Here is a 21,133-nt window from a genome sequence, read left to right on the forward strand (position 1 = left end):
TTAAAAATTGTGGTTACGTATGTACTCAATAATAATTTATGTTGGTTTGTGTTTGTACAGAAAAATCTTTATTTTTGTATGCGCCAGGTATGCGCTCTAAATTTAACGTTATGCGTGTTATGTAGTAGAATAAATAAAATAAAAATCTCAAATTAATTTCTTGTGTTATATGCGTAATAAAAAAGATATCATAGTTAAAGAATAACATCAAGCAACAATGATAATTTTCTTAAATGATATAAAATGCGCTAACAACAGATATCTCGCAAGAATGAAAAATATCCGTTTAAAAAAAGTCATTCATCAAACAGAAAAAAGAAAGGTAAAACCTGTTTTAAAAATTTTCGTCAGAGATTTCTTTCAAATTGGAGTCAAAAATTCTTTCTTTACATTAATCTCATGAAACGTATGACCATTTTAAGTAAATCAATGGTTGGCGCGTCTAAGAAAATAAAATTTAACATTTTTAAACTTATTTGTATTATTTTTGCAATAATTGTAGCTAATTGCGACTATAAGTACTCAATAATATTTTATGTTGGTTTGTGTTTGTACAGAAAAATCATTATTTTTTATGCGCTCTTTTCATTCACTAAAAAATGGTAAATTTGATGATACAAATACATAATTATCTTTTAATGCTTATTCTTTAATACTTTACTTTGTTTAAATTTATACAGTACATAAAACAAGGACCTTAAATATCTTCTTCCCATCTGTTCACTGTTGGCGTACAGTAATTGGTGAAGTTTTCCATAAGAAAAATTTAATTACTTACACAACTTAGTCATCGAAATTATGTATTCAAGATCTATAAAATAATGGAGTCCACATAATAAAAAATACAATGTCATGCTAATTTTTGGAATCGGACTCTTCAAGTTGCCTGTGCCTCCTCATGTTAGACAACACAGAGTCTAAACTTGTGGTTTTCTTCCTAGCAGATCCACGAGCGTTAGGATCCAACGACCGCCTAAGTTTAGGTGTTGCAGTCTCGTCCGCAAAATCAAAGTCTGTATTATTTGGAATTCTGAAAATTGAAGCACATGTATGCAATTTTACATTCACAAATTATGGTTAAGCTTACTCCTCTTCCTCCTCCAACTCATTTGTTACAAGGTTCCCTTCTTCGGCTTTTGGATTCCTCTTACCTGGGCATTGCCAGGAAATATCCAATACTTGTCTTTTTTCAAGGGTTTCAAACATTCTTTGGATTTCACTAGCTGCTGGTATCCAGTTGCTTGATTTCTGAAGCATAAAGAGATTTGAAAAATAATAAATAATTGTAACACTAAACTCTAACAGCGCCAACAAACTGAACAAACCTCATCTTTTGCCGCGTATCTTTCGTCATCGGAGCAGTCGACACTCCAGTCTTCATCACGCCCCACTGATTCAGACATTTTTAATCTATTATAACTATGTTTAAATATTATATTATAATATTTTCTATTAAATTTTCCAGTATTTCTTTTCCCAACTCCCAGGGATTCCGAAACTTCTAGCAAAAATATATAAACACAGACACGCCCACTTTTTCATCGTTTTGATTGGTTCACATCAAAGAGCCATGTTTGAATTTTCTCAGTCAGCTGGTTTGCAAAATCAAAACAAGTTAAAGAACTAGTAAACCTATCCTGCGTTACGTCAGACTGTTTTTATTTACGTACTGACACAATTTCGAATTATTTTTCGTTAGCCCTTCGTTATTCAATGCTAAGTCTCCGCGGCTGCAGAATTTTGGCGTGCAGGAGTCAAAAAAGCGTCGTTTCCGCGACTCTCAGCAGTGCTTTCTCCTCGAAAGGCAAAGATCCCAAAACTCACTCTGTGACAGTGACCGTGCCTAAAGGTATGAAATAAACAATAACAAAATTTCACCTTATTAACGTTCACCTTTTGTTCATTAAAGAGGCTGAAAAGAATAAGCAGTACGATGAACACGCCAACTGGGAGCTCTTGGGCCGACGAGGATACCGATTTATACTTCCTGGAAATGTGGGACTTTCGCTATCACGGAGGAAAGCATTGAATTTAAGCAAAAAGTCTTCAAGGACAAAAAAGAACCAATCCACGCAAGTGTCCCTTCCTGACACCAATTACTTTCGTCATGTCGAGGTATAATTTTAGTTATAATATAAAAAATTTGAAACATGAACCATAAACTTATTTATATTTTTAAACCATCAATATTTTTCACAGATTGTGACACAGCTAGCTGTGTTAGCATCTGAGGTATCTGAACTGTCCTCTATTATTAAAGACGAGCCCAAAGAGTTCCAAGTCAAAGCTGTGGACTGCCCTTTTTTGTTACGAGAGCGTAAATATATTAGTTATTATTTTTCTTTGTTTTTAATTACAAACTTTTAAATTCCAGAGGTGATAGATCTATTTCCAAACGCTGGATTAGGCTATGGGCCCCTTACTGCAGTATGTGTTGCTCTGCGAGGCATGCCTGCTGGTAGTGAAAAAACTGAAAAATACTGGCTGAAAGTAATAGATAAGGTATCATATTTTTAATTTTGTATATTATTGAGTATACTTATCATGACTATGTTACAGTTTGAGCATACTGCACGGAGAGTTTGTGACAAGTTGAACCAGGCAGGTTACTGGGCTGAATTTCCTACTGACATTGAATTCGACATGAATAAAATGTCAACGGACGTATCAGCCTCGCAAATAGAAGCATTGAGTATGCTGAAAAGTCCGGGACCTAGAATCGTTCACCTCTCAGGGTGCATAATTCTTATGCACCCACCGATTGGTGAGAGTAGGGTTTTGGGCTGGCTGTTTACAACCGCACCGTTCGACAACCATGACCTTGAGGAAATCATTAACGCAGAAAACGGCTTTTCCTAACAAGTCATGCTTTTTCTGTAAAGATTTTTTTTCCCAATGGTAAAACAGAATCCTACATTGCCTGTCTTGTTGAAAAATAAATTTTAAGTTTCCTCAAAATGGATTCAAAATATTATTTGCATCATTGTTGACTTTTATATTAATTTTAATTTATCGGGTCAAAGATTTTAGAACTAAATGATTTATAATCACTCAATACATCCACTTTATTCATGCAAAAATTAAATAATATTAGAGCTGCAACATAATTAACTACCAACAAAAAGTCTCAAATTTAGACTAGTTTACAGTTTTTAAGCATTAACGAAAATAAAAGTTACAACCAGTTATCCATCACCGTTAAATTATGATAAAAATCTTCTGAGCCACCTTTAGTACTCTTCGTCAGAATGACCATGGTCTGCATTTCTTGCCAGCATGTAGTTATCCATATCTATAGAGCGACAGTGATTGATTGCATAGCGAAGTCTGTCTGCCATTATTTCCTATATTTGAAAAATGGAGAAAAAATTCACCAAGAATTAGTTTAAGCTCTCACCTGACTGCTGTATGTTGGCAAACGTAGTTGGAAAAAGCATGTCTGTGCAGTCGGAAGCCCATCAGTGGCATGATCAACCTTTGTAACCTGCCCAAAATCATATGATTTAGACGAACATTAAAATTTTAAATATTTTTAACTTGCCTGGAATCTCTGGGAGAGATCTGCTAAATTAGCTGGCAATCGGGACCTTCCCGAAACAAAGCGCATGAATAAAACTCTTTCAGCATTTGTAAAGCTTTCTAAAATGTTCCACAGCCATTGCACTAGCTCTGAATTTTCGTCCACTTCTCTGTACCTAAAGTGAAAAAATGTAACAAAAAATATTACAATTTAATAACTCAATTATACCTGACAACTTTCTTCAAGAGGGGAATGGAAATATGAGGCAAGCCGCAAACGAGTTGTTCAAGATGCTGGGCAGTGACCAAAGTGAGCAGAGGCACTGGAATGATTCCGGCCATTCCTTCTCTGATAGCAGCAGCTTGCAAGTCCATTTCTTTCAGTCGAAACTCAACAGCTCTCTCCACATACTCGGCCCTGTTTGCAAACATCAACGGAATGCTTCGTCCTCCAGATACAATGGGAACGAGTTTGCCACTCCAACTGCTGCCTTCGAAGCACTCGAGTGGTATAACCTGTAAATAATAAGCTGTATAAATGCATTAAAAATAAAAATATGAACTTACCTCACTGAAGTTAGCTTCAGTCACTCCTGATAGATGGATGTCTCTGATTCCTCTCAAACTCTGTGCATACAATACGTCAACCTCTTCCAAGTCTTCCATTGTGACATTGTCACCCACAAGCAGTTTCCAAACGATTGGCGCAAGAGGGATTGCCAGAGGCTTTTTTGTTCTTATTGCCACCCCGAAGAGAATTCCCAAAAATTTAAACCATGAGAGGTGGAGAGTATTTGTGAGTTGTGGATTCAGGATGAATCGATCTCTGTTGTATCCTGTGTCATTGACAGAGTTCGGAGTCGGAAGCAACAGTGGAATGGCGTTTGTAGTTAGCTCTTGGCACATTTCAGTGATGGTGTCATCAAAAACTCCCCCCGCATCATCCGCACCTTCTCCAACAAGTTTTACCTAATGCAAAAGACCAAAAGATTATTTATAGATTTTTAATAATAATTGTTAAAAAATCTCCCACCTTCCAGGCACGTGATGGCAGTCGAAGTTCTGCTGGTTTCATGACCACAACTTGTTGAGCCACTTGAACAAAAATTGGCTTTGCCTTCATTCCTCTGGTGGCAAGTCTTCTGACCGTCACTTGAGGCCCAAAATTCCGCCCCTGAATCATTGTGCGTCCTATGCACCGCACTAAAGGTAGGGTGTACACTCCTGGAGCCAAAAGATTTCTTAGCGGACCGCAGACAATGCTCTGTAGAAGATTGTTGCTTGCATGTTCTCTCTAAAAATTAGGAAATATTTAGTTGAGATGGAAAAATATCCTATTAGCTTTAATTTATTAAACAACAAAATCTCAAACCTGAGGAATTAAAGGCAAAAGTTCCCAACAGGAGTATAGTAGGCATGAAAATCCCCACAGTAATTTCAGTCGAGCCTGAATTGCAATAATAGGAATACTTTGCAGTCTGTGGTACTGTGCAGGAACTGAATTTGGCAAAGCCAAGTACTGCAGTGGAGAAGTGCCTGGCTGTCGCCTTGGTGGCTTTGGAGTCGTCCAGGCGGCACTGTGATTTCGACCCGCCGAGACCTGTAAAAATTCAATTCAAAGTTGTTCTTTCTTGCATAATATAAAATTAACCTGCTTGACTTGCTTTCCACTCAAGTGAGAAATAAGCTGGGGCTCCTTGACCAAGAGTGTGTGTCCAAGACCTATTTGACCTTCGCTGTTGACACCCCAGCCCCAAACATCTCCTGTTGAAGTCAAGGCTAGCGTGTGTTCTGCACCAGCAGCAATTTCTTCCACAAATATTCCTGACAATGCCAACACCTGTAATCATTAATAATACAAAACGTAAATAAGAATAAACTATAATTTAGCTGCATAATCAAACCTGCTGCGGTCGACTGTGTCCTCGTATTCTATTTTCTGGTTGTCCGATTAACCTGTCAAGACCGCAAGTGAAAACCCTCCCATCGGTGGCCAGAAAAACTGTGAATTGGGCACCACAGCACACTTTCTTGATGCAAATACCACCCAAAGACTCGACTCTTTGAGGTGTCATCTATAAAAGATGCGTTATTTTAATCTTCTTCTTATATATAAATTATTCATTACCTTTGATCCGGGTCCTCCAAGACCAAGTTTGCCAAATTCACTGTCGCCAAAGGTCCACACTGTCATGCCATCAGTTGAAATACAGGCTGTGTGATTCAAACCACAAGCAACATATCCGATTTTGAATCCTGTCAAGCTCATGACTCGCTCTGGAAATTTCTTATTAGCTGTAGATCCAAGTCCTAGCCGGCCATAGTCGCCACTCCCAAAGGTAAAGAGTTTTCCGTCTGCTGTCACAACAGCACTATGCTTGAAGCCACAGGCCAGCTAAAACAGACTCTTAGAAAAAGCCTAAGTTGCACTTTGCCCACTTACTTGAACAACCTCCTCTCGAACCAATGCTTCAATCTGCCTTGGTCTACGTTGTCTGTCGCTATTGCCATGTCCTAACTTTCCATAATCACCATCTCCCCACGAAAACACCTCTCCACTCTCGGCCAGCGCTAAACTGTGTCCATCTGAACCTCCAGAAGTTGCAAGGGCAGTGATCACAAAGCCCTGCAGAGTCGAAATGACGCTTAAAGTGTGCAGGTCATCAGCATTCCCTTGGCCGAGCCTCCCATAGCTTCCTTCCCCACAAGCAAGAACTGATCCATTGGCTTGGATGACAAAAGTGCAGTTCTGGCCGCAGACTATTTGCTGGGCGCTCGAGAATGACAATGTCAGAACAGGGAATAAGCACACACGGCCTGAAATGGTTTTAATTTAGATTTCACTTTCAGAAACATAAACCTAATTAGTACCTGCTTCAGCAAGCTGACCATGTTTTCCACTTCCCCAAAAGTAAGCTTGGCAGTTTCCACCAATTTGCCAGTCTCCTGGCTGCTGGGTGACCCAGGACATTATTTCTTCGTCCGCCTGGAGACTCCAAAAAGACTGGTTGAACGGATCTGGCTTTGTGCCCTCCTCTGAAAGTTTCAACGTCGGTTTGAGAACCAAAAGCATTTGTAATAACACTTAAATGATTACCACAAGGCAATTTTGTCATAGCAGCAAATCTCTGTGGTAGGGGCGTCCTCTTAATCAGAGCCTCTGCACTCTTCACCACTACGGAAAACGTGTGAAGCCATTGCCAGTCGGAAACTGTAAAATAAATAGTTTCAAAATTGTGCCCAGTGGAAATTTTAGTTATTCCTAACCAATTTGGCCAAATTCTTCGTGATTGACTGGAACATTGTTGTATGTCAAAATAGTGTCCAATTCAAGAATCAGCGCAAGTGACACTAGACTTCTTAGGTGACTACTGTAGGTCAACTGCTCTCCAGTTGAAACCAGTCGATGTTCATGTTTGTACTGGTTGTGAAGCAGCAAATGCAGGTGGGTGAGTAGAGTTTTGAAAGCTGGCGCTCGGTGAATACCCCCTAAGCCATGCAGAGTCAGAGCTGTTCTGCCTCTGGCAAGAAGACGAACGCTTTCCAGCCAATCAGGAGATGTGTGCAAAACTCGAATTTCCTAAAAAAATCTCCATGAACACCACATTGAATAAAAAGAGATATTTTACTCATACTTTTGACCTAGTAAAACATATTGCAAGAGCAACGTTGTCAATCCAGCAAAGGCTCTGCACTCCACCTGTGCCCGTATTTGTGTGGAGCAAGCTACCATCGTGAAGTGACCAGATATTAACAACACCACTGGGGCCTCTCAAACACCCTAAAAACAATAATTAATAGGTCATAAGAACAAACTTCCATTTAATCATACAGACCTGAAGCAAGCATGGATCCATCTTTGCTGATTGCCATGGTGGTCACGGCATAGTTGGAGTTATCGATCAGTTCAAATACCAATTTAGGCGCTACATTGCTATTTTCTTGCTCCAAGTTGTCGGGAATAAGCCAAACACTAACCGTTCCGTTCACGCCACCAACGCAGAGAACCAATTTTGTCTGCCCGATTAGAGGGGACCAAATTATAGAGGCTGGCTCTTGGGCAAGGGTGAGTTCGTGAGCACAATTCCAAGTTCGTTGATGGTGGCTCCAAATGCAGCAGCGACCATCTGCCCCGCATGATGCCAGCAGTTTTCCTCTCTGGTCCCACTTTATGCTGATAACAGCGCCCTTTAAATTTAATTCATATATAAAAATCATAAACATAATTATTTCCCCCCCTTTTTTTAATTTACCCTGTGTGCACTGATGGAGCTAATGGAAGATTCGGAGAGCCTTCCAAATTTGATAGTACCGTCAGTGAAAGCAATCGCAAAGTCCTTTTCCTCAGAAAACCAGGAAATATGAGTGGTGCATGCTGCATATGTGAAAATTGTTGATTAATACAAATTAAAATTAAATGAACTTAAGTGCTCACAGTTTGGCTGAGAGCAGTGGGGAAGGTATTCGGATGTAATGTGGCCTGAAGGAGAGACTCGGACACAGCTCACCGTGCCATCCGCATGGCCTACCAACAAGAGCTCATGATTTTCAGCCACGACCAGGGTTTGCGGCCAGGCAAATGTTGTGATCATGGAGCTCTGCTGCAACATTGATTGGATTCCTGTGGGACAGTCATCTGCGTGAAATACAGATGTACAAGAAACTGTAAAATGCCCTACACCAATGCAAATAAATTAAAGCTCTGACCTGGAATGTGCCAAATATTCAAAGTACTGTCAATGGCAGCAGCAATATATTGGCCCGACGAAGACCATATTAAAGGCTGAATGGCTTCTCCTTGTAACTCGTCCCCAAAAACAACCTCCGACTTGCGGAACATGTATGTGGCTTCAAGTTGAATTTGTCCAGGATTGCAACTACCAGGACTCCAAATGCGAACGGTTCCATCATTGCCACTAAGTGTAAGGTACAACAAAATTAATTAACTTGGTTCTCATGTTCTCAATTAGGAAATTTCATATACCTAGATGCCAAAAGCTTTCTGTCTTCATTCCAAACTACTAAATTTGCCCTGTTTCCATGACCCTCGAGTTCCGACACTGGACAATTTGGCAAGACACCAAGTAGATCTGCCATGGTTTTAGTCTCAATGTGATGAATTGGGAATTCTTCAGCAGAATTTGCAATGCATTTAACCTGAGTGATTTTTTTGTAAGGATTTTTTTTTATCAATTTTATTCATAATACCAGTTGTTCGGATGCCCATTGCTTGTGATTTGGCTCCAAGTGAGCAGACAGTACACAAGCCGACAAAGCATTCGCAAGCTGCAAAATGTTCTGAACTTGTGGATCTGAGGGGCTGCAAAGTGCTTTTGGAGTCTCGTCTCCTGAAATAACAATGTTAATAAACACCTGCAACCTGCAAACAATGGATAATTAGCCCAAAAATACCTTTCTGACTGTGTGATGTAGGCAGTCTCTTTTTTGCAGTTAGCAGGTTGACTAACGCTTGTGTAACAGAGAAATTTGACGACTGCGAAGGTAGCTCATATGCCATTGGATTCATACTGCTGCGCCGGCCAACTGCAGTATCGAGCAGATCCTGAAGAAAGTGATTTACAATTTTATGTCCCTTAACTTTTAAAAATAATTACCTTAGTGCAAATGTTGACCACCATGTTTGCAGCTTCTGTATTGCTGACTGCCAAACTTGATATAGCGTTACTCAAATGCAGGAGATAGAAATTAGTCTTTGAGGTAGTCGGGTTGGAAGTGAGAGAGCTCTTGGGAGGTGCAAGTGTGTCGATAGATACACTATAATCAGAGGGTAGCTCAATTCTGCCACCAGCAGTGAGACTCATCAAATGAACAAGCTGACGAATGTCATTCAGGCCCATCGATTGGAGACCAGTTGGAAGGCTGCATGTGCTTCCACTATTTGAAATGATTACATAGATAGACATGTTGATTTGTTGAATCAATCATACCTGGCAGAGAGCAATGAGAGGGTTGACATAACTACTGAGCGTGCCACTAAGATTTGAGCAGCATTTGTTGTTCTGTGCAAGGCTATTTGTCTCTCTTTAGAATTAGCAAGCCACGATGCTTGCTCGCCTAAAGAAGGTCTCTCATCATTTGAGGCAGAATTAATAGTGGTGCCTATTAAAAAGTGAAAATTAGCATCAGTATAATATTTATTACATAATATTACCCTCTTTCGTCTCATTTGTAACTACTGGCACTTGATTCATGCCAAGTGGATCAGGATCGTGGAAGATGATTTCATCAAAGTTCAGGTGGGGTATCAAAAATGGAGCAACATCAACAGTCTTAGCATCCTTGATGGCATTGTCATCCAATGAGCCAGAGTTAGCTAGAGGAAATATTTTTGTCACAAAGTTTTTCCTTCTTTGGCAATTAAAAATATAAACCCTTTGTCTCAAACGGTACAGGTCCTACAAGGTCTGGGGCAACTAAAGCTGATGGGTGGGTTGTTCTTGTAGTACCAAATTTAGAGGTCAGAGGCATTGGAGACGATGCTCGTCTATGCAAATAATCACACCAAGAGCCATCAGCACTGTGTGGGAGATTCTCTTTACATTCTGGGCAGACGTAAATCACAGGAATAGCTAAAAATTATTTTAAATCTCCAGCAAAAATATATATATATTTTTACTAACATGCTAAAGATTCCGTCCTATTTTCAGCAAATCTTCTCTCAAGCCTCTCACAAGATGCGTTGCAGACATCACAAGTTGGATTTCTATCAATGTCCATGTACATTCCAGATTCGAATGCAGATTCATAAGCAGATGAGTCCCATCTATCTAGTCTTGTAAGAGCAGAGTCCATGTCGGAGAGGAAATGAGGCACTCCAATTACTCGACGTTTGGGTCTACTTTCTCCAGTTTGCAGTCCTCGACCAAAAGGTCTTTCTCTGCTGCTTCCTCCACTACTTCCTCTCTCGTGGTCTTGAGAACTTGATCTCTCAGCCATGTAGCTTCTAATGTCAGATGACGCTCGGCGTCGAGGGCCAAGGCCGCGAAGATAGAAAGCAGAATCTTGCTCCCTCGTGTGGCCTAAAGAATGTAAAAAAAATTGAATTGAACAATATTAATATTTTTCTAACTCACTGGTTGAATTTCTAGAGGATAGCCAAGGTGTGAAGATTCCAGACGTTGGCTCTGAAGTCTCCACGTCAAAAAGTCTCAAGGGAGGGGGTACTGCAGCAGCTGCACCCTCTGCAGAATAAAATCCCCGGATGGTTGAGGAGGAAGCAGCATCCGAGGGTGGAGACTCGCTTGAGTCAATGCAAGGATGCTCTATCATCCACATCACTAACTGGTTTATTGTCCGTGCAGACATGTCACCCGTGCTTCCTAAAATTGCAAGAAAAATATAAAAGGTGGACACTTGCTTTGAAAAATCTCTTACCAGTAGCATGAATAGCTTTTTGAACATGCTTCAGGGAAAATCCCATCTCCAATAAAGGAGCCGCCACAGGTAGAGAAGGCGGTGACGGAGATCTTATTCTGTACTTTGGCATTGGGGGAGGCGCAGATTGAGGAGTGCTCGATGCGGAGGAGGAAGTTGCTTGGCCTGGACTGTGTGGAGTGGATGTCTCCGAGAAACTATTCATCAAAAATGATGAAACTGACAATGACGAGGGTGGAATTGATGGAGGGTAGTTGATCAATTTCCGGTACAGCCGTTTCACCATATGTGTCCGAGCTGACAACATACTTGTTGACGATTCGCCAGTGGGTTCCTAAACAATGTACAGTAAGACTCAAACTTTTAAACACCACTGATACACCAAAAAAATTCTCACCTGACTTCCGGAAGCACCATCCTCCTTAGAAGAACCACTGTCTCTCTGGTTGAGAAGAGTACGAATGTGTCCTTCGGTCTCCTTTATCTGCAGCTCTTCTTCAGCCCATGCTTTGGCAGTGCTCAAGTGCAAAACAGATTGAGCTCTCTCCAAATCACCTACGCTGGCCAAATGCTTTAATCCACACGGCTTCACACTTGCTTTCACCAACCACCTACGCATTTGACTGTAGAATGAAGAAAACTGCAAAACATATAAATTTACCTCAATACGTCCTGAAGTGCCTCTTTTAATGACGGGGCGTCTGTGAGACCATCTTTGGCTTCGTCGTCCTTTTTGTCGTCAGAAGTTTTAAGAGGGAATAAAAGAAGTTCCGAAAATTTACTGCTGCACAGAATTGTTTGAAGCGCCTTTAAAGAGGCAAACTGGATGTACGCAACCTGCAGTGATAGTTTTTCTTGCTCAAGTTGCTTTCTAACAGCAGCTCTATTAGCAGCTTTGTTTCTATAAAAAAATAATTTTTTTAGTTTCAACCATTTAAACTTAGAAATTTTTAATCACTTTTTGTCCGCATCGGATTCTCTCTGCTCTTTTTCCAATTTAATAGCTGCAGCACCCTTGGTAACTTCTTTCATTATACTTGACACTAGCTGGTTTGTCAATGCATCAACTGAGGCTCTTCCACACACTTCTTCAGCACAAGAGTCACCAGAAATAAGATCGTTATTCGAGCTCTCATCTTGGAAAGTGTCTATTTCTTGCTTTATGCTTGGTAGACTAAGCTGCAATGGTGTAAAAATGGTTTGATAGGACTCTAAATTGGTTAGCTAAAAAAATCATCTACCTCGTCTGTAATGCCACTGAGTCTTGTTATTTGTTTTATGGTGTCGGCTGTCAAACCAACAAATTGTGATGAGTCAAAATTCACAGAATTGCAAGGAGTAATTTGATTCAGGGACCCGTCAGTGATGTCTGCCTCCTTGTCAACCCATTGCAATTTGACTGTGGACAGGCCCTGCTTTAGTGTTCCTAATATCGTAGCTCGTCTTCCAGTTTGGCTGTGGACACATTGTCCTCCCACTCTCAAGCCAGCGTCAACTCCGCCAATCACAGCCAGTGCTGGCCAAACCTTCAATTTACTTTTGTTTTCAAAAACATATCAAAAGATTAAGACAAAATAACCTCTTTGCAAAGTTGCTCCAAAATCATTATATTTTCCAGATCACACTCAGTCTGCTCATCAGCCTCTGCAAGTCTTGCATGTACTGCTGAGTCACTCACTGAAAATTATTAATTGGTTCACAATTATTATAAAAAATAGCATGTCACTTACAAGAGTATCTCAAATCATGCCTCTTATGCTCTGCTGCAGCAGGGAGAAGCTCTTTTGCTGCTGAAAGCCTTTCAATCAGAGCATCATTGATCTGCAAATTTTCAATGCATTTTAAGTCATTTTTACTCAAGTGAAACTCACTGTTTGGTTCCATATAGACGAAGAATGAAGAGTTCTCATCAAATTGATTTGGGCTTCAGCAAGTGCTGCTGGCCATGGTGCGCAGTGAGGTTCTCCAGGAAGGAGATCTCTGGGGCAACCCCTCACTTGCATATCTGTCAGTTTCACCTGAAATTGTATTAATTTTTAAAACTGTTTATCACTTGACATCCTGTAACCGATCATACCTTCTCTCCAGGACTGTTGCTATAGAACATAACACATGGGTACAGCTCAGAACACTCAATGTCCTCAAAAGCCAATCTCGGCTCCTCTCCATTCTTTCCAAAACTCAAAGTCCTAGCATCCATATCCAGAACAGCAGTTATGTAGTCACCCTGGGTGAAACTTTGCAAGTTGACAGGAAGCTCTCCATTGTGATACAAATTTCCACTGCAATATTTCAACGCACATTTATTTTTTTGAATACAAAAGTTTAATAAAAGCTATATATGCCAACTTTACCTATACGCCCTGTAAAGCCACATGTCGGTGGTTGTTCGATGATTGTAATCCTTGATTGGGTATCGAGAAACTCCAACACATGTGCCTTCATTCCCTCTGTTCTCTTTTACGATGAGGAATTTCCACTGGTAGCAGCCTAAAAAGTGTAATGCTTAGATACATATAACATATTTTAAAAACATAAAGACACACTTACCGGAACTTATCGCTGTTGTTGCCAGTCCATAGCCTCTACCGCCGGAGCCATGCACAAGCATTCTGCTCGTTTCAACTGTGCAGCAGTGACATTTGTCAATGTCATAACTAACTTCGTGAACGGGAATATTATCATCACATCTATCTCCAGGTGGCCACATTTCATCAGTTGCTGTGAAAAAAATGTTTTATTGCATTTGAAAAATTCAAGACAGGTCTCTACTTGGACTATTCAGTTTGACTAGTTTCTTCTGCAGAGTCTCGTTCTTTTGCTTTGCTTCAAGCTCTGAAACTTTCATTGGCAGGGACCACATACTGGACGCCAGTTGTCTCATTAGTTCTTTAACTACTTGCTCTCTTGGGTCGTATTCAGTTATGTTCATGAAGGGCAAAACGGATCCAAGCAAGTGCAAGGACAGGAGTCTTGGGCGCAAGCAAGAAATTCGTGGCAGACAACTTTCAGGGCACTGCGAGCACACAGCCAGCAAAGTTTCTGTCCACTGACGACATGCTAGTAGGTTGCAAATTGCTTTGCAACTTGCGATTCGTCTAACAAACACCAAGAAGTCTCCCAGAGCCCTCTCGGCTGCTCTTTGTGCGCTGCTAACACCGATAGCCTACAACCAAAATCATGAGTATTAAATGTGTGATTGCAGTTAGAAAAATAATGGTCATTTACCTTGCCCTCCAAATGAAATTTTGAACTCGATGCTAAGCTCAAGAGCTTTTCCAGAAGTGAATGCAAAAGTTGGACCACACTCTCCACCACACTGGGCTGCAGTTTTGTTGAATGCAGTCTAGAATAATGTTTATTATTACATTAGACCAAATAATTTTTAACATTTTTTATTTTACCCTGTTGATATAGAGAGAACTTGCAGTAACCTAAGACTTGCCAGGGCCAAAGTTGGTGTTCCCTGAATAGGAGCAGGCATTGTTGGAGATGCTGAGAGAAGGTGAAGAGAACTTGCACACATCTCTGCTAGCATTGGTAGCAGTCCATTTGAAACTGCCAGAGCAAGATCGGGAGGTTCAAACTTGCAACTCAAAACGAAGACAGTCAACAACTGCATTTGCTGCCACAATCCTGTACAGTTATAGAGAAGAGAGAAATTCTTGACAAACATTTTTTTTCTAATTTGCCACTTGCCTTCAGCAACTTCCATTTCTATTGGTCCAACAGTTAGTGAGTACACAAGAAGTGTGTGGATCCAATGAACGGCTCTGCGTATTAAGTTCTGTTCATTTTTCCTGGCAGAACGTACTCCGTCTAAATAATGGGTGACTTGGTTTTTACTACCAAGACCAAAGTAGCCAGAGAGAAGCTGTTGGTGTGCCTACGCAAAAAAAATATATATAATGTAGTGTTGTAGAAACACCAGTGCAAGCTAATTACGCATCCAATGAGATAGGTCCCTCTCCGACCATCGCCATCTGGACTAAAATTTGAAACTAAGCTTTCTAAAGATTGTTCTTCTTGAGAGCTACTTTCATGAGGAGCCAATAGTTCTAGAATTTGATGCAGTGCTTCTAGACGAGACTAAAATTGAAAAATTAATTCAATCTAATTTATCCTTCATAATGTATTTTATTAACCTCAGCTCGCTGCTGCTGCTTGTGAATAGCATCAGCAATGCTTATTGGTTCTGAGCACCAGCCTTTGTGGTACATTTTCCCATATTGGTCACTCAAGGTAGAACCAGGCAGATCTTTTACTGAATCACATATTGGCTCGTTGCATATAAACTTGACGACTGCTTGGGGGAGTTGATATTCACTGTCACACAGCTCATCCATTCTACATGTATTGATTTAGATGCGATTTTAATAGCTTTAATTTGTGAATATACTTGTTATTATAATAGGCGTCCGACATGCCGTCTTTGGTGCTCAGAAGCTCCCAAGAGGTTTCAGGGCCCTGAATGCAAGTAATGAGAAAAATGCTTCTGCGGATGATTACTTCCGTCAGGTCTTCATAAGATAGAGCTATTTTTATGGAACTTTTAACCATCTCCTGATCATCTGGCCGACTTTGCTCATCTATTGGAAACAATTATTATTAAAGTTTATAAAGATTATGCAAAACCCACCTGAACAAAAAGCTCTTAAGCCGCCGTCGTCACTTGCGTCTTCTTCATCAGGCTCATTGTCATCATGCCTTAGTCTTCTAGAATCTCCCCCATCCTCAAATGAAGTGGTTGGAATGGGCTCTTGAGAATCAGCATGCTGCTTAGCTTGGTCTTTCATAGCTTTCAAATTCAACATCTTTCTTCTCAATACAAATGTATGTTTGAAAATCTCAAGTAAGCCTTTATCCTCATAACTCCTAAACGACTAGTGATTAGCATTTACAAAAGTGAGATGGTCAAAGCTTACAAATTTCCATTTATAAGTGGGATAAGATATCCAGTATGCTTGAGCAGAGCCACAAGAACGAGCAACGAAAGTAGTTGCAGTCGCAAATCTCCCTTTTCTTCCCAAGTGTCCCAGTCATATCTCTCTGCTGTGTCCATGAGATTCACAAGAAGAGGACATGACCCTCCATTACCAGATGAAATGATGCTCTTCAGCCAAGCACCGAGCTCAGGTGGTTGCAAAAGAGAAAGTAACGCTACAGGCTCCTCTTGCATTTCATCCAAAATCCAAGATTTCAAACCGTTGACAATGATGTCTGAGAAATTGCTCAAATGAGTTATGAATTTTTAAGACTGCAAGTTATTTATAACCAGAGTTAGAGCTGACACTGAGATCAAGGCCATTACTGAAGAGAGGGTGGTTCAGCCAGTTGATGCAATAGGTTTCGACCTGGTGCTGTTGTTCGCCAGCCAACATGCCACCCAGGCAGCGTCCGACAAGCAAACTGCAGGCTCTCTCAGCGTCCAAAAGCCACAGCCAAGACGTTTCTGTCATTTCTACTAGCTCGCTTGGGGTTGGTGTATTTGCATCTAATGTAGGTCAAATGGGAAAAAATAAAAATTTGATAAAAAAATTTTTGAAGCTTTGAAATTACCTGAGGACGTATCCGCAACTTCATGCTCTGGTTGAGTAGCAGCTGGTAAAATTCTATTCAATCGGTCCATAGGGCCTAACATGGCCAGCAAGTGGAACAGAAGTGGTTGTATGTCATTGACAGGGAGTATCAGCAGAGCATGTAGAATTTTTGAAATAGAAGCACCAGCAGTTGAGTGAAAAAGGACATCTGTTGAAAATTATCAATTTTACGTAATAAGATATTATATTAATTATATGATGATTATAGTTACTGTGTAATTTGTTGATAACGCCTTGATTACCAGCCAGCACAGTTCCACTTCTCTCATATACTGAGCCTGCAATTTGAAACAAGTCCTCAAGGTGCTCAGTTAGAATCCCATATGCAATGCTCTAAACATTTATAAATTTATATTAGCAGCTAACAACTGGACATATTTATAAATTTTACTTTTTCTTTTTCAAATTCTGAATTTTCTTCATGCTGTAGGTCTTCGTAATTGCACCTTGCCAACAGATGGGTTTGCAGGGCCGAGAGCAACTCACTAACGTGAGACTTCGAAAGCTCTTCTTTTGCGTAATCAAATTCTGTTCCGCTCTCTACTTCATCCAAACAACCATCCTTTCAAGATAAAAATTACAATAACATTAATGGAAATACTATATCTCTAAATTACAGTTTGGTAGCTCAAATTTTTTAACAGCGTCTTGATCAATTTTTTTGTCAAATGCATATCTGACGGGTCAAGTGTATCCTCTGATTTGTCAATGTTGCATCCCAGTAATGCGGAGACATGCAAATGGTCCTCAAGACTTGCAAGAACGATGTTGAGCAGAAGTTTCTAAAAATAATCAATGGTGTACTTAACTTAATTTGACTAAATTAATGACCCGCAATACCTGGCCCTTAGAGAGTTTGTGGCTTTGCGGTAGCAAAGTTAAGAGAAGGTCGACTCTCTCCTTTAGCGGAGGTAACAGCATTGGAGCCCCAATGGACAAAGTTTCTTGCACAGCCTGTTGAACAGAATTGGGGGCAGGCATGTCTACAAGTTTGAAAAGAAGCTGCCGTAAGGGTTGAGCCTGCATGCCCAAAACCGAAGACCCAAGTCCTCCAGCCAGAGAAAGGGACAGGTGAGTACACAGGAGTTTTAAGCACTGGTGCACAAATCTGTGGTGTTCCCTGCAAAAAAAAAATAAAAATATTATTTTTTATATTTATAGAGAGAAAAAGGTTTCCAGTAAATTGTTTCACGAAGAAATTTTACATGACCGATCGCCTAACTATTCGAGGCATCATGTGACAGGATAGGCGACAGATATTTGAAATCGGAAGGTTGTAAAGTAATTATAAAATTATTATTTATGGACTGAGGAAAATGCTAAAAAAATATCTCTTTCCCATTTTCCGCTTCCTATCTTTGAATATTTAAATTATTTCACCATTCACTTGGTGTTTAATGCCATGCTTGGAATAGTTTGCCAATTGCCTTGTAGTGGAACAATTTATATACAATCAGAGAAAATAGCATACTCCTGAGAGTTGAAAGGCGATGGGGGGTTAGGGCTCTCGAAGCCATCACAATACTGTTCCAAGAAAATCCTCAAATACTCAAATGTCTTCTCCTGCAGGTCGACGCAGAACGGGCGATGCCAAGTGACAACTTGCCGACCTGAGGGAAGAGCAGTCCAAGCAACACTGTGTGAAGTTCCAGCTGAAATTTGGTGGACTGGAATAGACTCCAACCCAAGCACTTTTCGGGGACGAGTTATTGGAGATGAGGAGTGTCCAAGTCCGCACTGCCCAGTTGCATTGTTTCCCCATGCAAGAACCTGCAAGAATGTTACAAATAAATTGTATTCAAAGTCTATAGTGACCACTTAAAAAGAAAACCTTAATTTTGAAATTTTTGGAAGGATCTATTATACCTCGTTATCATGTGTGAGCGCCAAGCAATGCGTGTCTCCAGCTGCTACGTCAACTATGCGATACTGTGCTAAGTCGTCAATTAGTCTGGGCACCAGAAAAATGGCATCCACTTTTCCATTAGCCAAACAAGGACCACTACCCCACACCCAAACCTATAGATTGAAATTAATTTAAACTCTCTTGTGACCACTTCACTCTTACTTGTCCATTTGAAGTCAAAGCCAGGGAAAATGTGCTCCCTGCTGCCACTTTTCTGATGTACAACCCTTGCAGCGACTCAATAACTTTGGGTCTGTAAACTTGAGATGTGTCTCCGTGGCCAAGTTTGCCGTGATCACCTCCTCCAAACGACCAGACCGTTTTTCCGTCCATAGACACAGCCAGAGTGTGCGCACTTCCGCAAGCAACTCCTCCAACTCCAGCAATGTCTCTCACTAGAGTTGGCATGTTTCTCCCCACACTGTCTCCATGGCCTTGAAATCAAAGTTTTAAAAATGAATTTGACCAAGTATAAATCAACTAACCAAGCCGTCCATAGTCACCCTCTCCCCAAGTGTACAGTTCACCGTCTTCTGTGACTGCTGCGCTGTGTCTGTAACCAGCGTGTACCGCAACCACTACTTTTCCCAACAATGCCCCGGATATGAGTCTCGGGCACTTTTGAGTTGTGCAATTCCCATGACCTAGCTTACCATAGTCCCCTAAATCAAGTCAAACTTTTAAAATTAAGTCAGAATATATTTTAAATTCACCATCTCCCCAGCTATAAACCATTCCTTCGTCTGACAGCGCAATCGAGTGTCCGTCACTGCCTTTTGACGAGGACAGACTTTTCACTTTTGAGTCCAGAGCCAAGACTTTAAGCTTGGTGTGGTTTGAAGAGTCACCTAGGCCTAATCGGCCATAGGTCCCTTTACCGCAGGCACTTACAGTGCCGTTGTTGTGAATGACAAATGTGCAGTATTGGCCAGCTTCAACCTGGAATTAATCATTGAAAATAGCGGAAAATAGAACGAGTAAAGCAAAAATATACCTGTTGCACACTGCTAAATGTATTTGCTAGTTGTGGGATAAATATTTTTTCTGGTGACGATTCGGCCAGTTGATGGGAAGAGTTACTCCCCCAGACATAGACATCACAGCTTTTAGTTTGTTCGACTGGAATTTTTCCACTGCTCGAGTCACAGTTATTTTCAGCATTGCACATTCCAAAGTGCATGTGTTCACTAGCCAAGGAAACCAGCTGTAATATAGATTTATTATTTATATTCTTTTGATTCCGTTTCTACTTATACTTTTCCCATTAAGCAAAGGGCAGCCTGGTACAAAGGTATGAACCCTCGCGAGTCTCCTTGGAAATTTTCTTGGGCAGAGTGTCCCCCGCCTTGCATTTGACTAAGCCAGTCTAGAAAACTTAGCGACGGTATTAACGCTTCCTTTGTTCCAATAACCGAGGCTTGGAAAGCCATTTGCACCCATTCCAGCAGGAAGCACAAAGAGCCTCTCTGCAGAGCTAATCCGAGCAGTAATTCTGCTGATAGGTGTCGTCCTGTAATTTTCATTAAAATAGTTATAATTTTTCTTAAATAAAAAACAATAGTAGATCTACCAATGAAGTCAGCGCCTGATGAAGGCAATGAGGTTTTTTGAAGAAAGGCAGAAATATCTTTCAAGGCTTTAATGCCCAATGGAGGTATCTGTGTTTCATTAGCCAGTGAAAGTGGCTGCAGCGCTCGAACAACAGTGCACGCAGTCCTCAAGACTTCACTACACATTTCTGGTGCCCCTAAAATTTTAAATTGATCCAGGATTTCATTTTTAATTTTCTATTGAAGATCAAATTACCTTCAACTGAGCTTGATCTCCAGTTAAGTTGCAGCAGTGAAAATAAGAGGCTGAGACCAGTAGTAACTCCCAACTCGACCAAGGCAGATGAACCCGAGGTTGTTTTGTCCTGAGAGCAGTCAACTTTGATCAAACCACCGGCCTGCTCAATTTCTTGATTACATGTAGCAACTTGCGTCTATGATAAATATTTTCTTATTTTAACTATTATATTTATAATTTAAAGTAGTACCCTTGAATTTTCGTGGAACTTAGAAATGATTGCATGAAACATCCGTTTCAGGATTGTCAGCCGCTGGCGCAATATCGTCGCAAACGGTGACTCGGAGCAGATCATCTGGGCCAAATCTCTCTGGGCCGCAAGAAGACTTGAAACATGATTTTCTAAGTCAATTGCAGTCAAATTTTCAGGAGAGTCAAACTCCGGGAAGGCTGGGCCTGGGTTTGTCGAATTTGCCGGTGCCGAGATCACGATTTCCTGCGCAATTGGAAAATATATGAGAAATAGTTAGTTGAAGAAAATAGGTTCAAGAATGGCAAAATGAGAATGAAACCTTGTTTGCAACTAGTCGCTCGTAAAGCAAGTGAATTCCTTCTCTGGTCGCGATCGTGTCGCAGTTTTCGCTCGACCAAGAGCTGTTCAAGTGGTCGGCCCATTTCAACTTCATGTTGGGAGTTGATAGGGCAGACATAATGTCGTGCATTTTGCCGACTTACAGCCGCATTCGGCAAAATCTTCGCCTCGCTAACATGAAATTGTCTTTAGATGAATTTAATCTTGAATCCTGCCCCTTTTTTATTTTTGTTGTGTTTTGTTTCGATCTGTCATTTATGCCAAACCCGGCGTTCTCATTGGCTGATCAATTTCTTATCAACCAATCAGTGCAATTGGAATGTAATTGAGAGA

At 40.7% G+C, this 21,133-nt stretch overlaps 3 protein-coding genes and 1 long non-coding RNA gene across 5 annotated transcripts; 2 read left to right on the forward strand and 2 right to left on the reverse strand.

The window, feature by feature from the left end:
- Positions 1 to 227: 227 nt before the first annotated feature.
- Positions 228 to 1,529, reverse strand: LOC132203465 (PAXIP1-associated glutamate-rich protein 1). The gene is made up of 3 exons (XM_059631271.1): positions 1,326 to 1,529; positions 1,088 to 1,248; positions 228 to 1,030 (listed from the first exon to the last, which is right to left on the reverse strand). Exons 1-3 carry the CDS (start codon positions 1,401 to 1,403, stop codon positions 856 to 858), a joined length of 414 nt encoding a protein of 137 aa, XP_059487254.1. The 5' UTR covers positions 1,404 to 1,529; the 3' UTR covers positions 228 to 855.
- Positions 1,530 to 1,598: 69 nt separating this feature from the next.
- LOC132203462 (uncharacterized) lies at positions 1,599 to 2,969 on the forward strand. Its single transcript, XM_059631268.1, has 5 exons — positions 1,599 to 1,849; positions 1,910 to 2,115; positions 2,200 to 2,317; positions 2,375 to 2,502; positions 2,560 to 2,969. The coding sequence occupies exons 1-5, from the start codon at positions 1,714 to 1,716 to the stop codon at positions 2,857 to 2,859; spliced, it is 888 nt and encodes a 295-aa protein (XP_059487251.1). The 5' UTR covers positions 1,599 to 1,713; the 3' UTR covers positions 2,860 to 2,969.
- A 67-nt stretch (positions 2,970 to 3,036) lies between these two features.
- LOC132203450 (probable E3 ubiquitin-protein ligase HERC1) lies at positions 3,037 to 21,042 on the reverse strand. Its single transcript, XM_059631251.1, has 65 exons — positions 20,781 to 21,042; positions 20,459 to 20,704; positions 20,227 to 20,404; positions 19,991 to 20,167; positions 19,677 to 19,930; positions 19,415 to 19,624; positions 19,134 to 19,359; positions 18,906 to 19,082; positions 18,583 to 18,854; positions 18,381 to 18,533; positions 17,986 to 18,284; positions 17,355 to 17,634; positions 17,132 to 17,296; positions 16,906 to 17,076; positions 16,727 to 16,847; positions 16,474 to 16,662; positions 16,190 to 16,408; positions 15,840 to 16,134; positions 15,554 to 15,789; positions 15,314 to 15,503; positions 15,060 to 15,261; positions 14,860 to 15,003; positions 14,614 to 14,800; positions 14,319 to 14,550; positions 14,143 to 14,260; positions 13,687 to 14,080; positions 13,465 to 13,635; positions 13,269 to 13,404; positions 12,992 to 13,196; positions 12,786 to 12,932; positions 12,645 to 12,735; positions 12,494 to 12,591; positions 12,156 to 12,440; positions 11,873 to 12,093; positions 11,576 to 11,815; positions 11,312 to 11,525; positions 10,915 to 11,248; positions 10,614 to 10,859; positions 10,161 to 10,559; positions 9,912 to 10,109; positions 9,692 to 9,853; positions 9,468 to 9,639; positions 9,135 to 9,414; positions 8,932 to 9,082; positions 8,728 to 8,867; positions 8,504 to 8,676; positions 8,227 to 8,435; positions 7,955 to 8,155; positions 7,773 to 7,894; positions 7,356 to 7,707; positions 7,155 to 7,300; positions 6,787 to 7,099; positions 6,617 to 6,730; positions 6,391 to 6,555; positions 5,963 to 6,336; positions 5,648 to 5,914; positions 5,424 to 5,594; positions 5,171 to 5,359; positions 4,892 to 5,119; positions 4,553 to 4,813; positions 4,087 to 4,488; positions 3,749 to 4,035; positions 3,542 to 3,695; positions 3,398 to 3,484; positions 3,037 to 3,344 (listed from the first exon to the last, which is right to left on the reverse strand). Exons 1-65 carry the CDS (start codon positions 20,928 to 20,930, stop codon positions 3,231 to 3,233), a joined length of 13,704 nt encoding a protein of 4,567 aa, XP_059487234.1. The 5' UTR covers positions 20,931 to 21,042; the 3' UTR covers positions 3,037 to 3,230.
- LOC132203468 (uncharacterized) lies at positions 16,660 to 18,268 on the forward strand. Of its 2 annotated transcripts, none has more exons than XR_009442439.1 (3): positions 16,660 to 17,585; positions 17,676 to 17,795; positions 18,084 to 18,268. It is a non-coding gene; the product is annotated as an uncharacterized LOC132203468 (long non-coding RNA). The 2 variants fall into 2 exon arrangements; XR_009442440.1 differs by having other exon boundaries at positions 17,676 to 17,787.
- Positions 21,043 to 21,133: the final 91 nt, after the last annotated feature.

This window comes from Neocloeon triangulifer, unplaced genomic scaffold (assembly GCF_031216515.1).
Source record: "Neocloeon triangulifer isolate White Clay Creek 2 clone unplaced genomic scaffold, ASM3121651v1 ptg000017l, whole genome shotgun sequence".
NCBI classification, from domain to species: Eukaryota; Metazoa; Arthropoda; class Insecta; order Ephemeroptera; family Baetidae; genus Neocloeon; species Neocloeon triangulifer.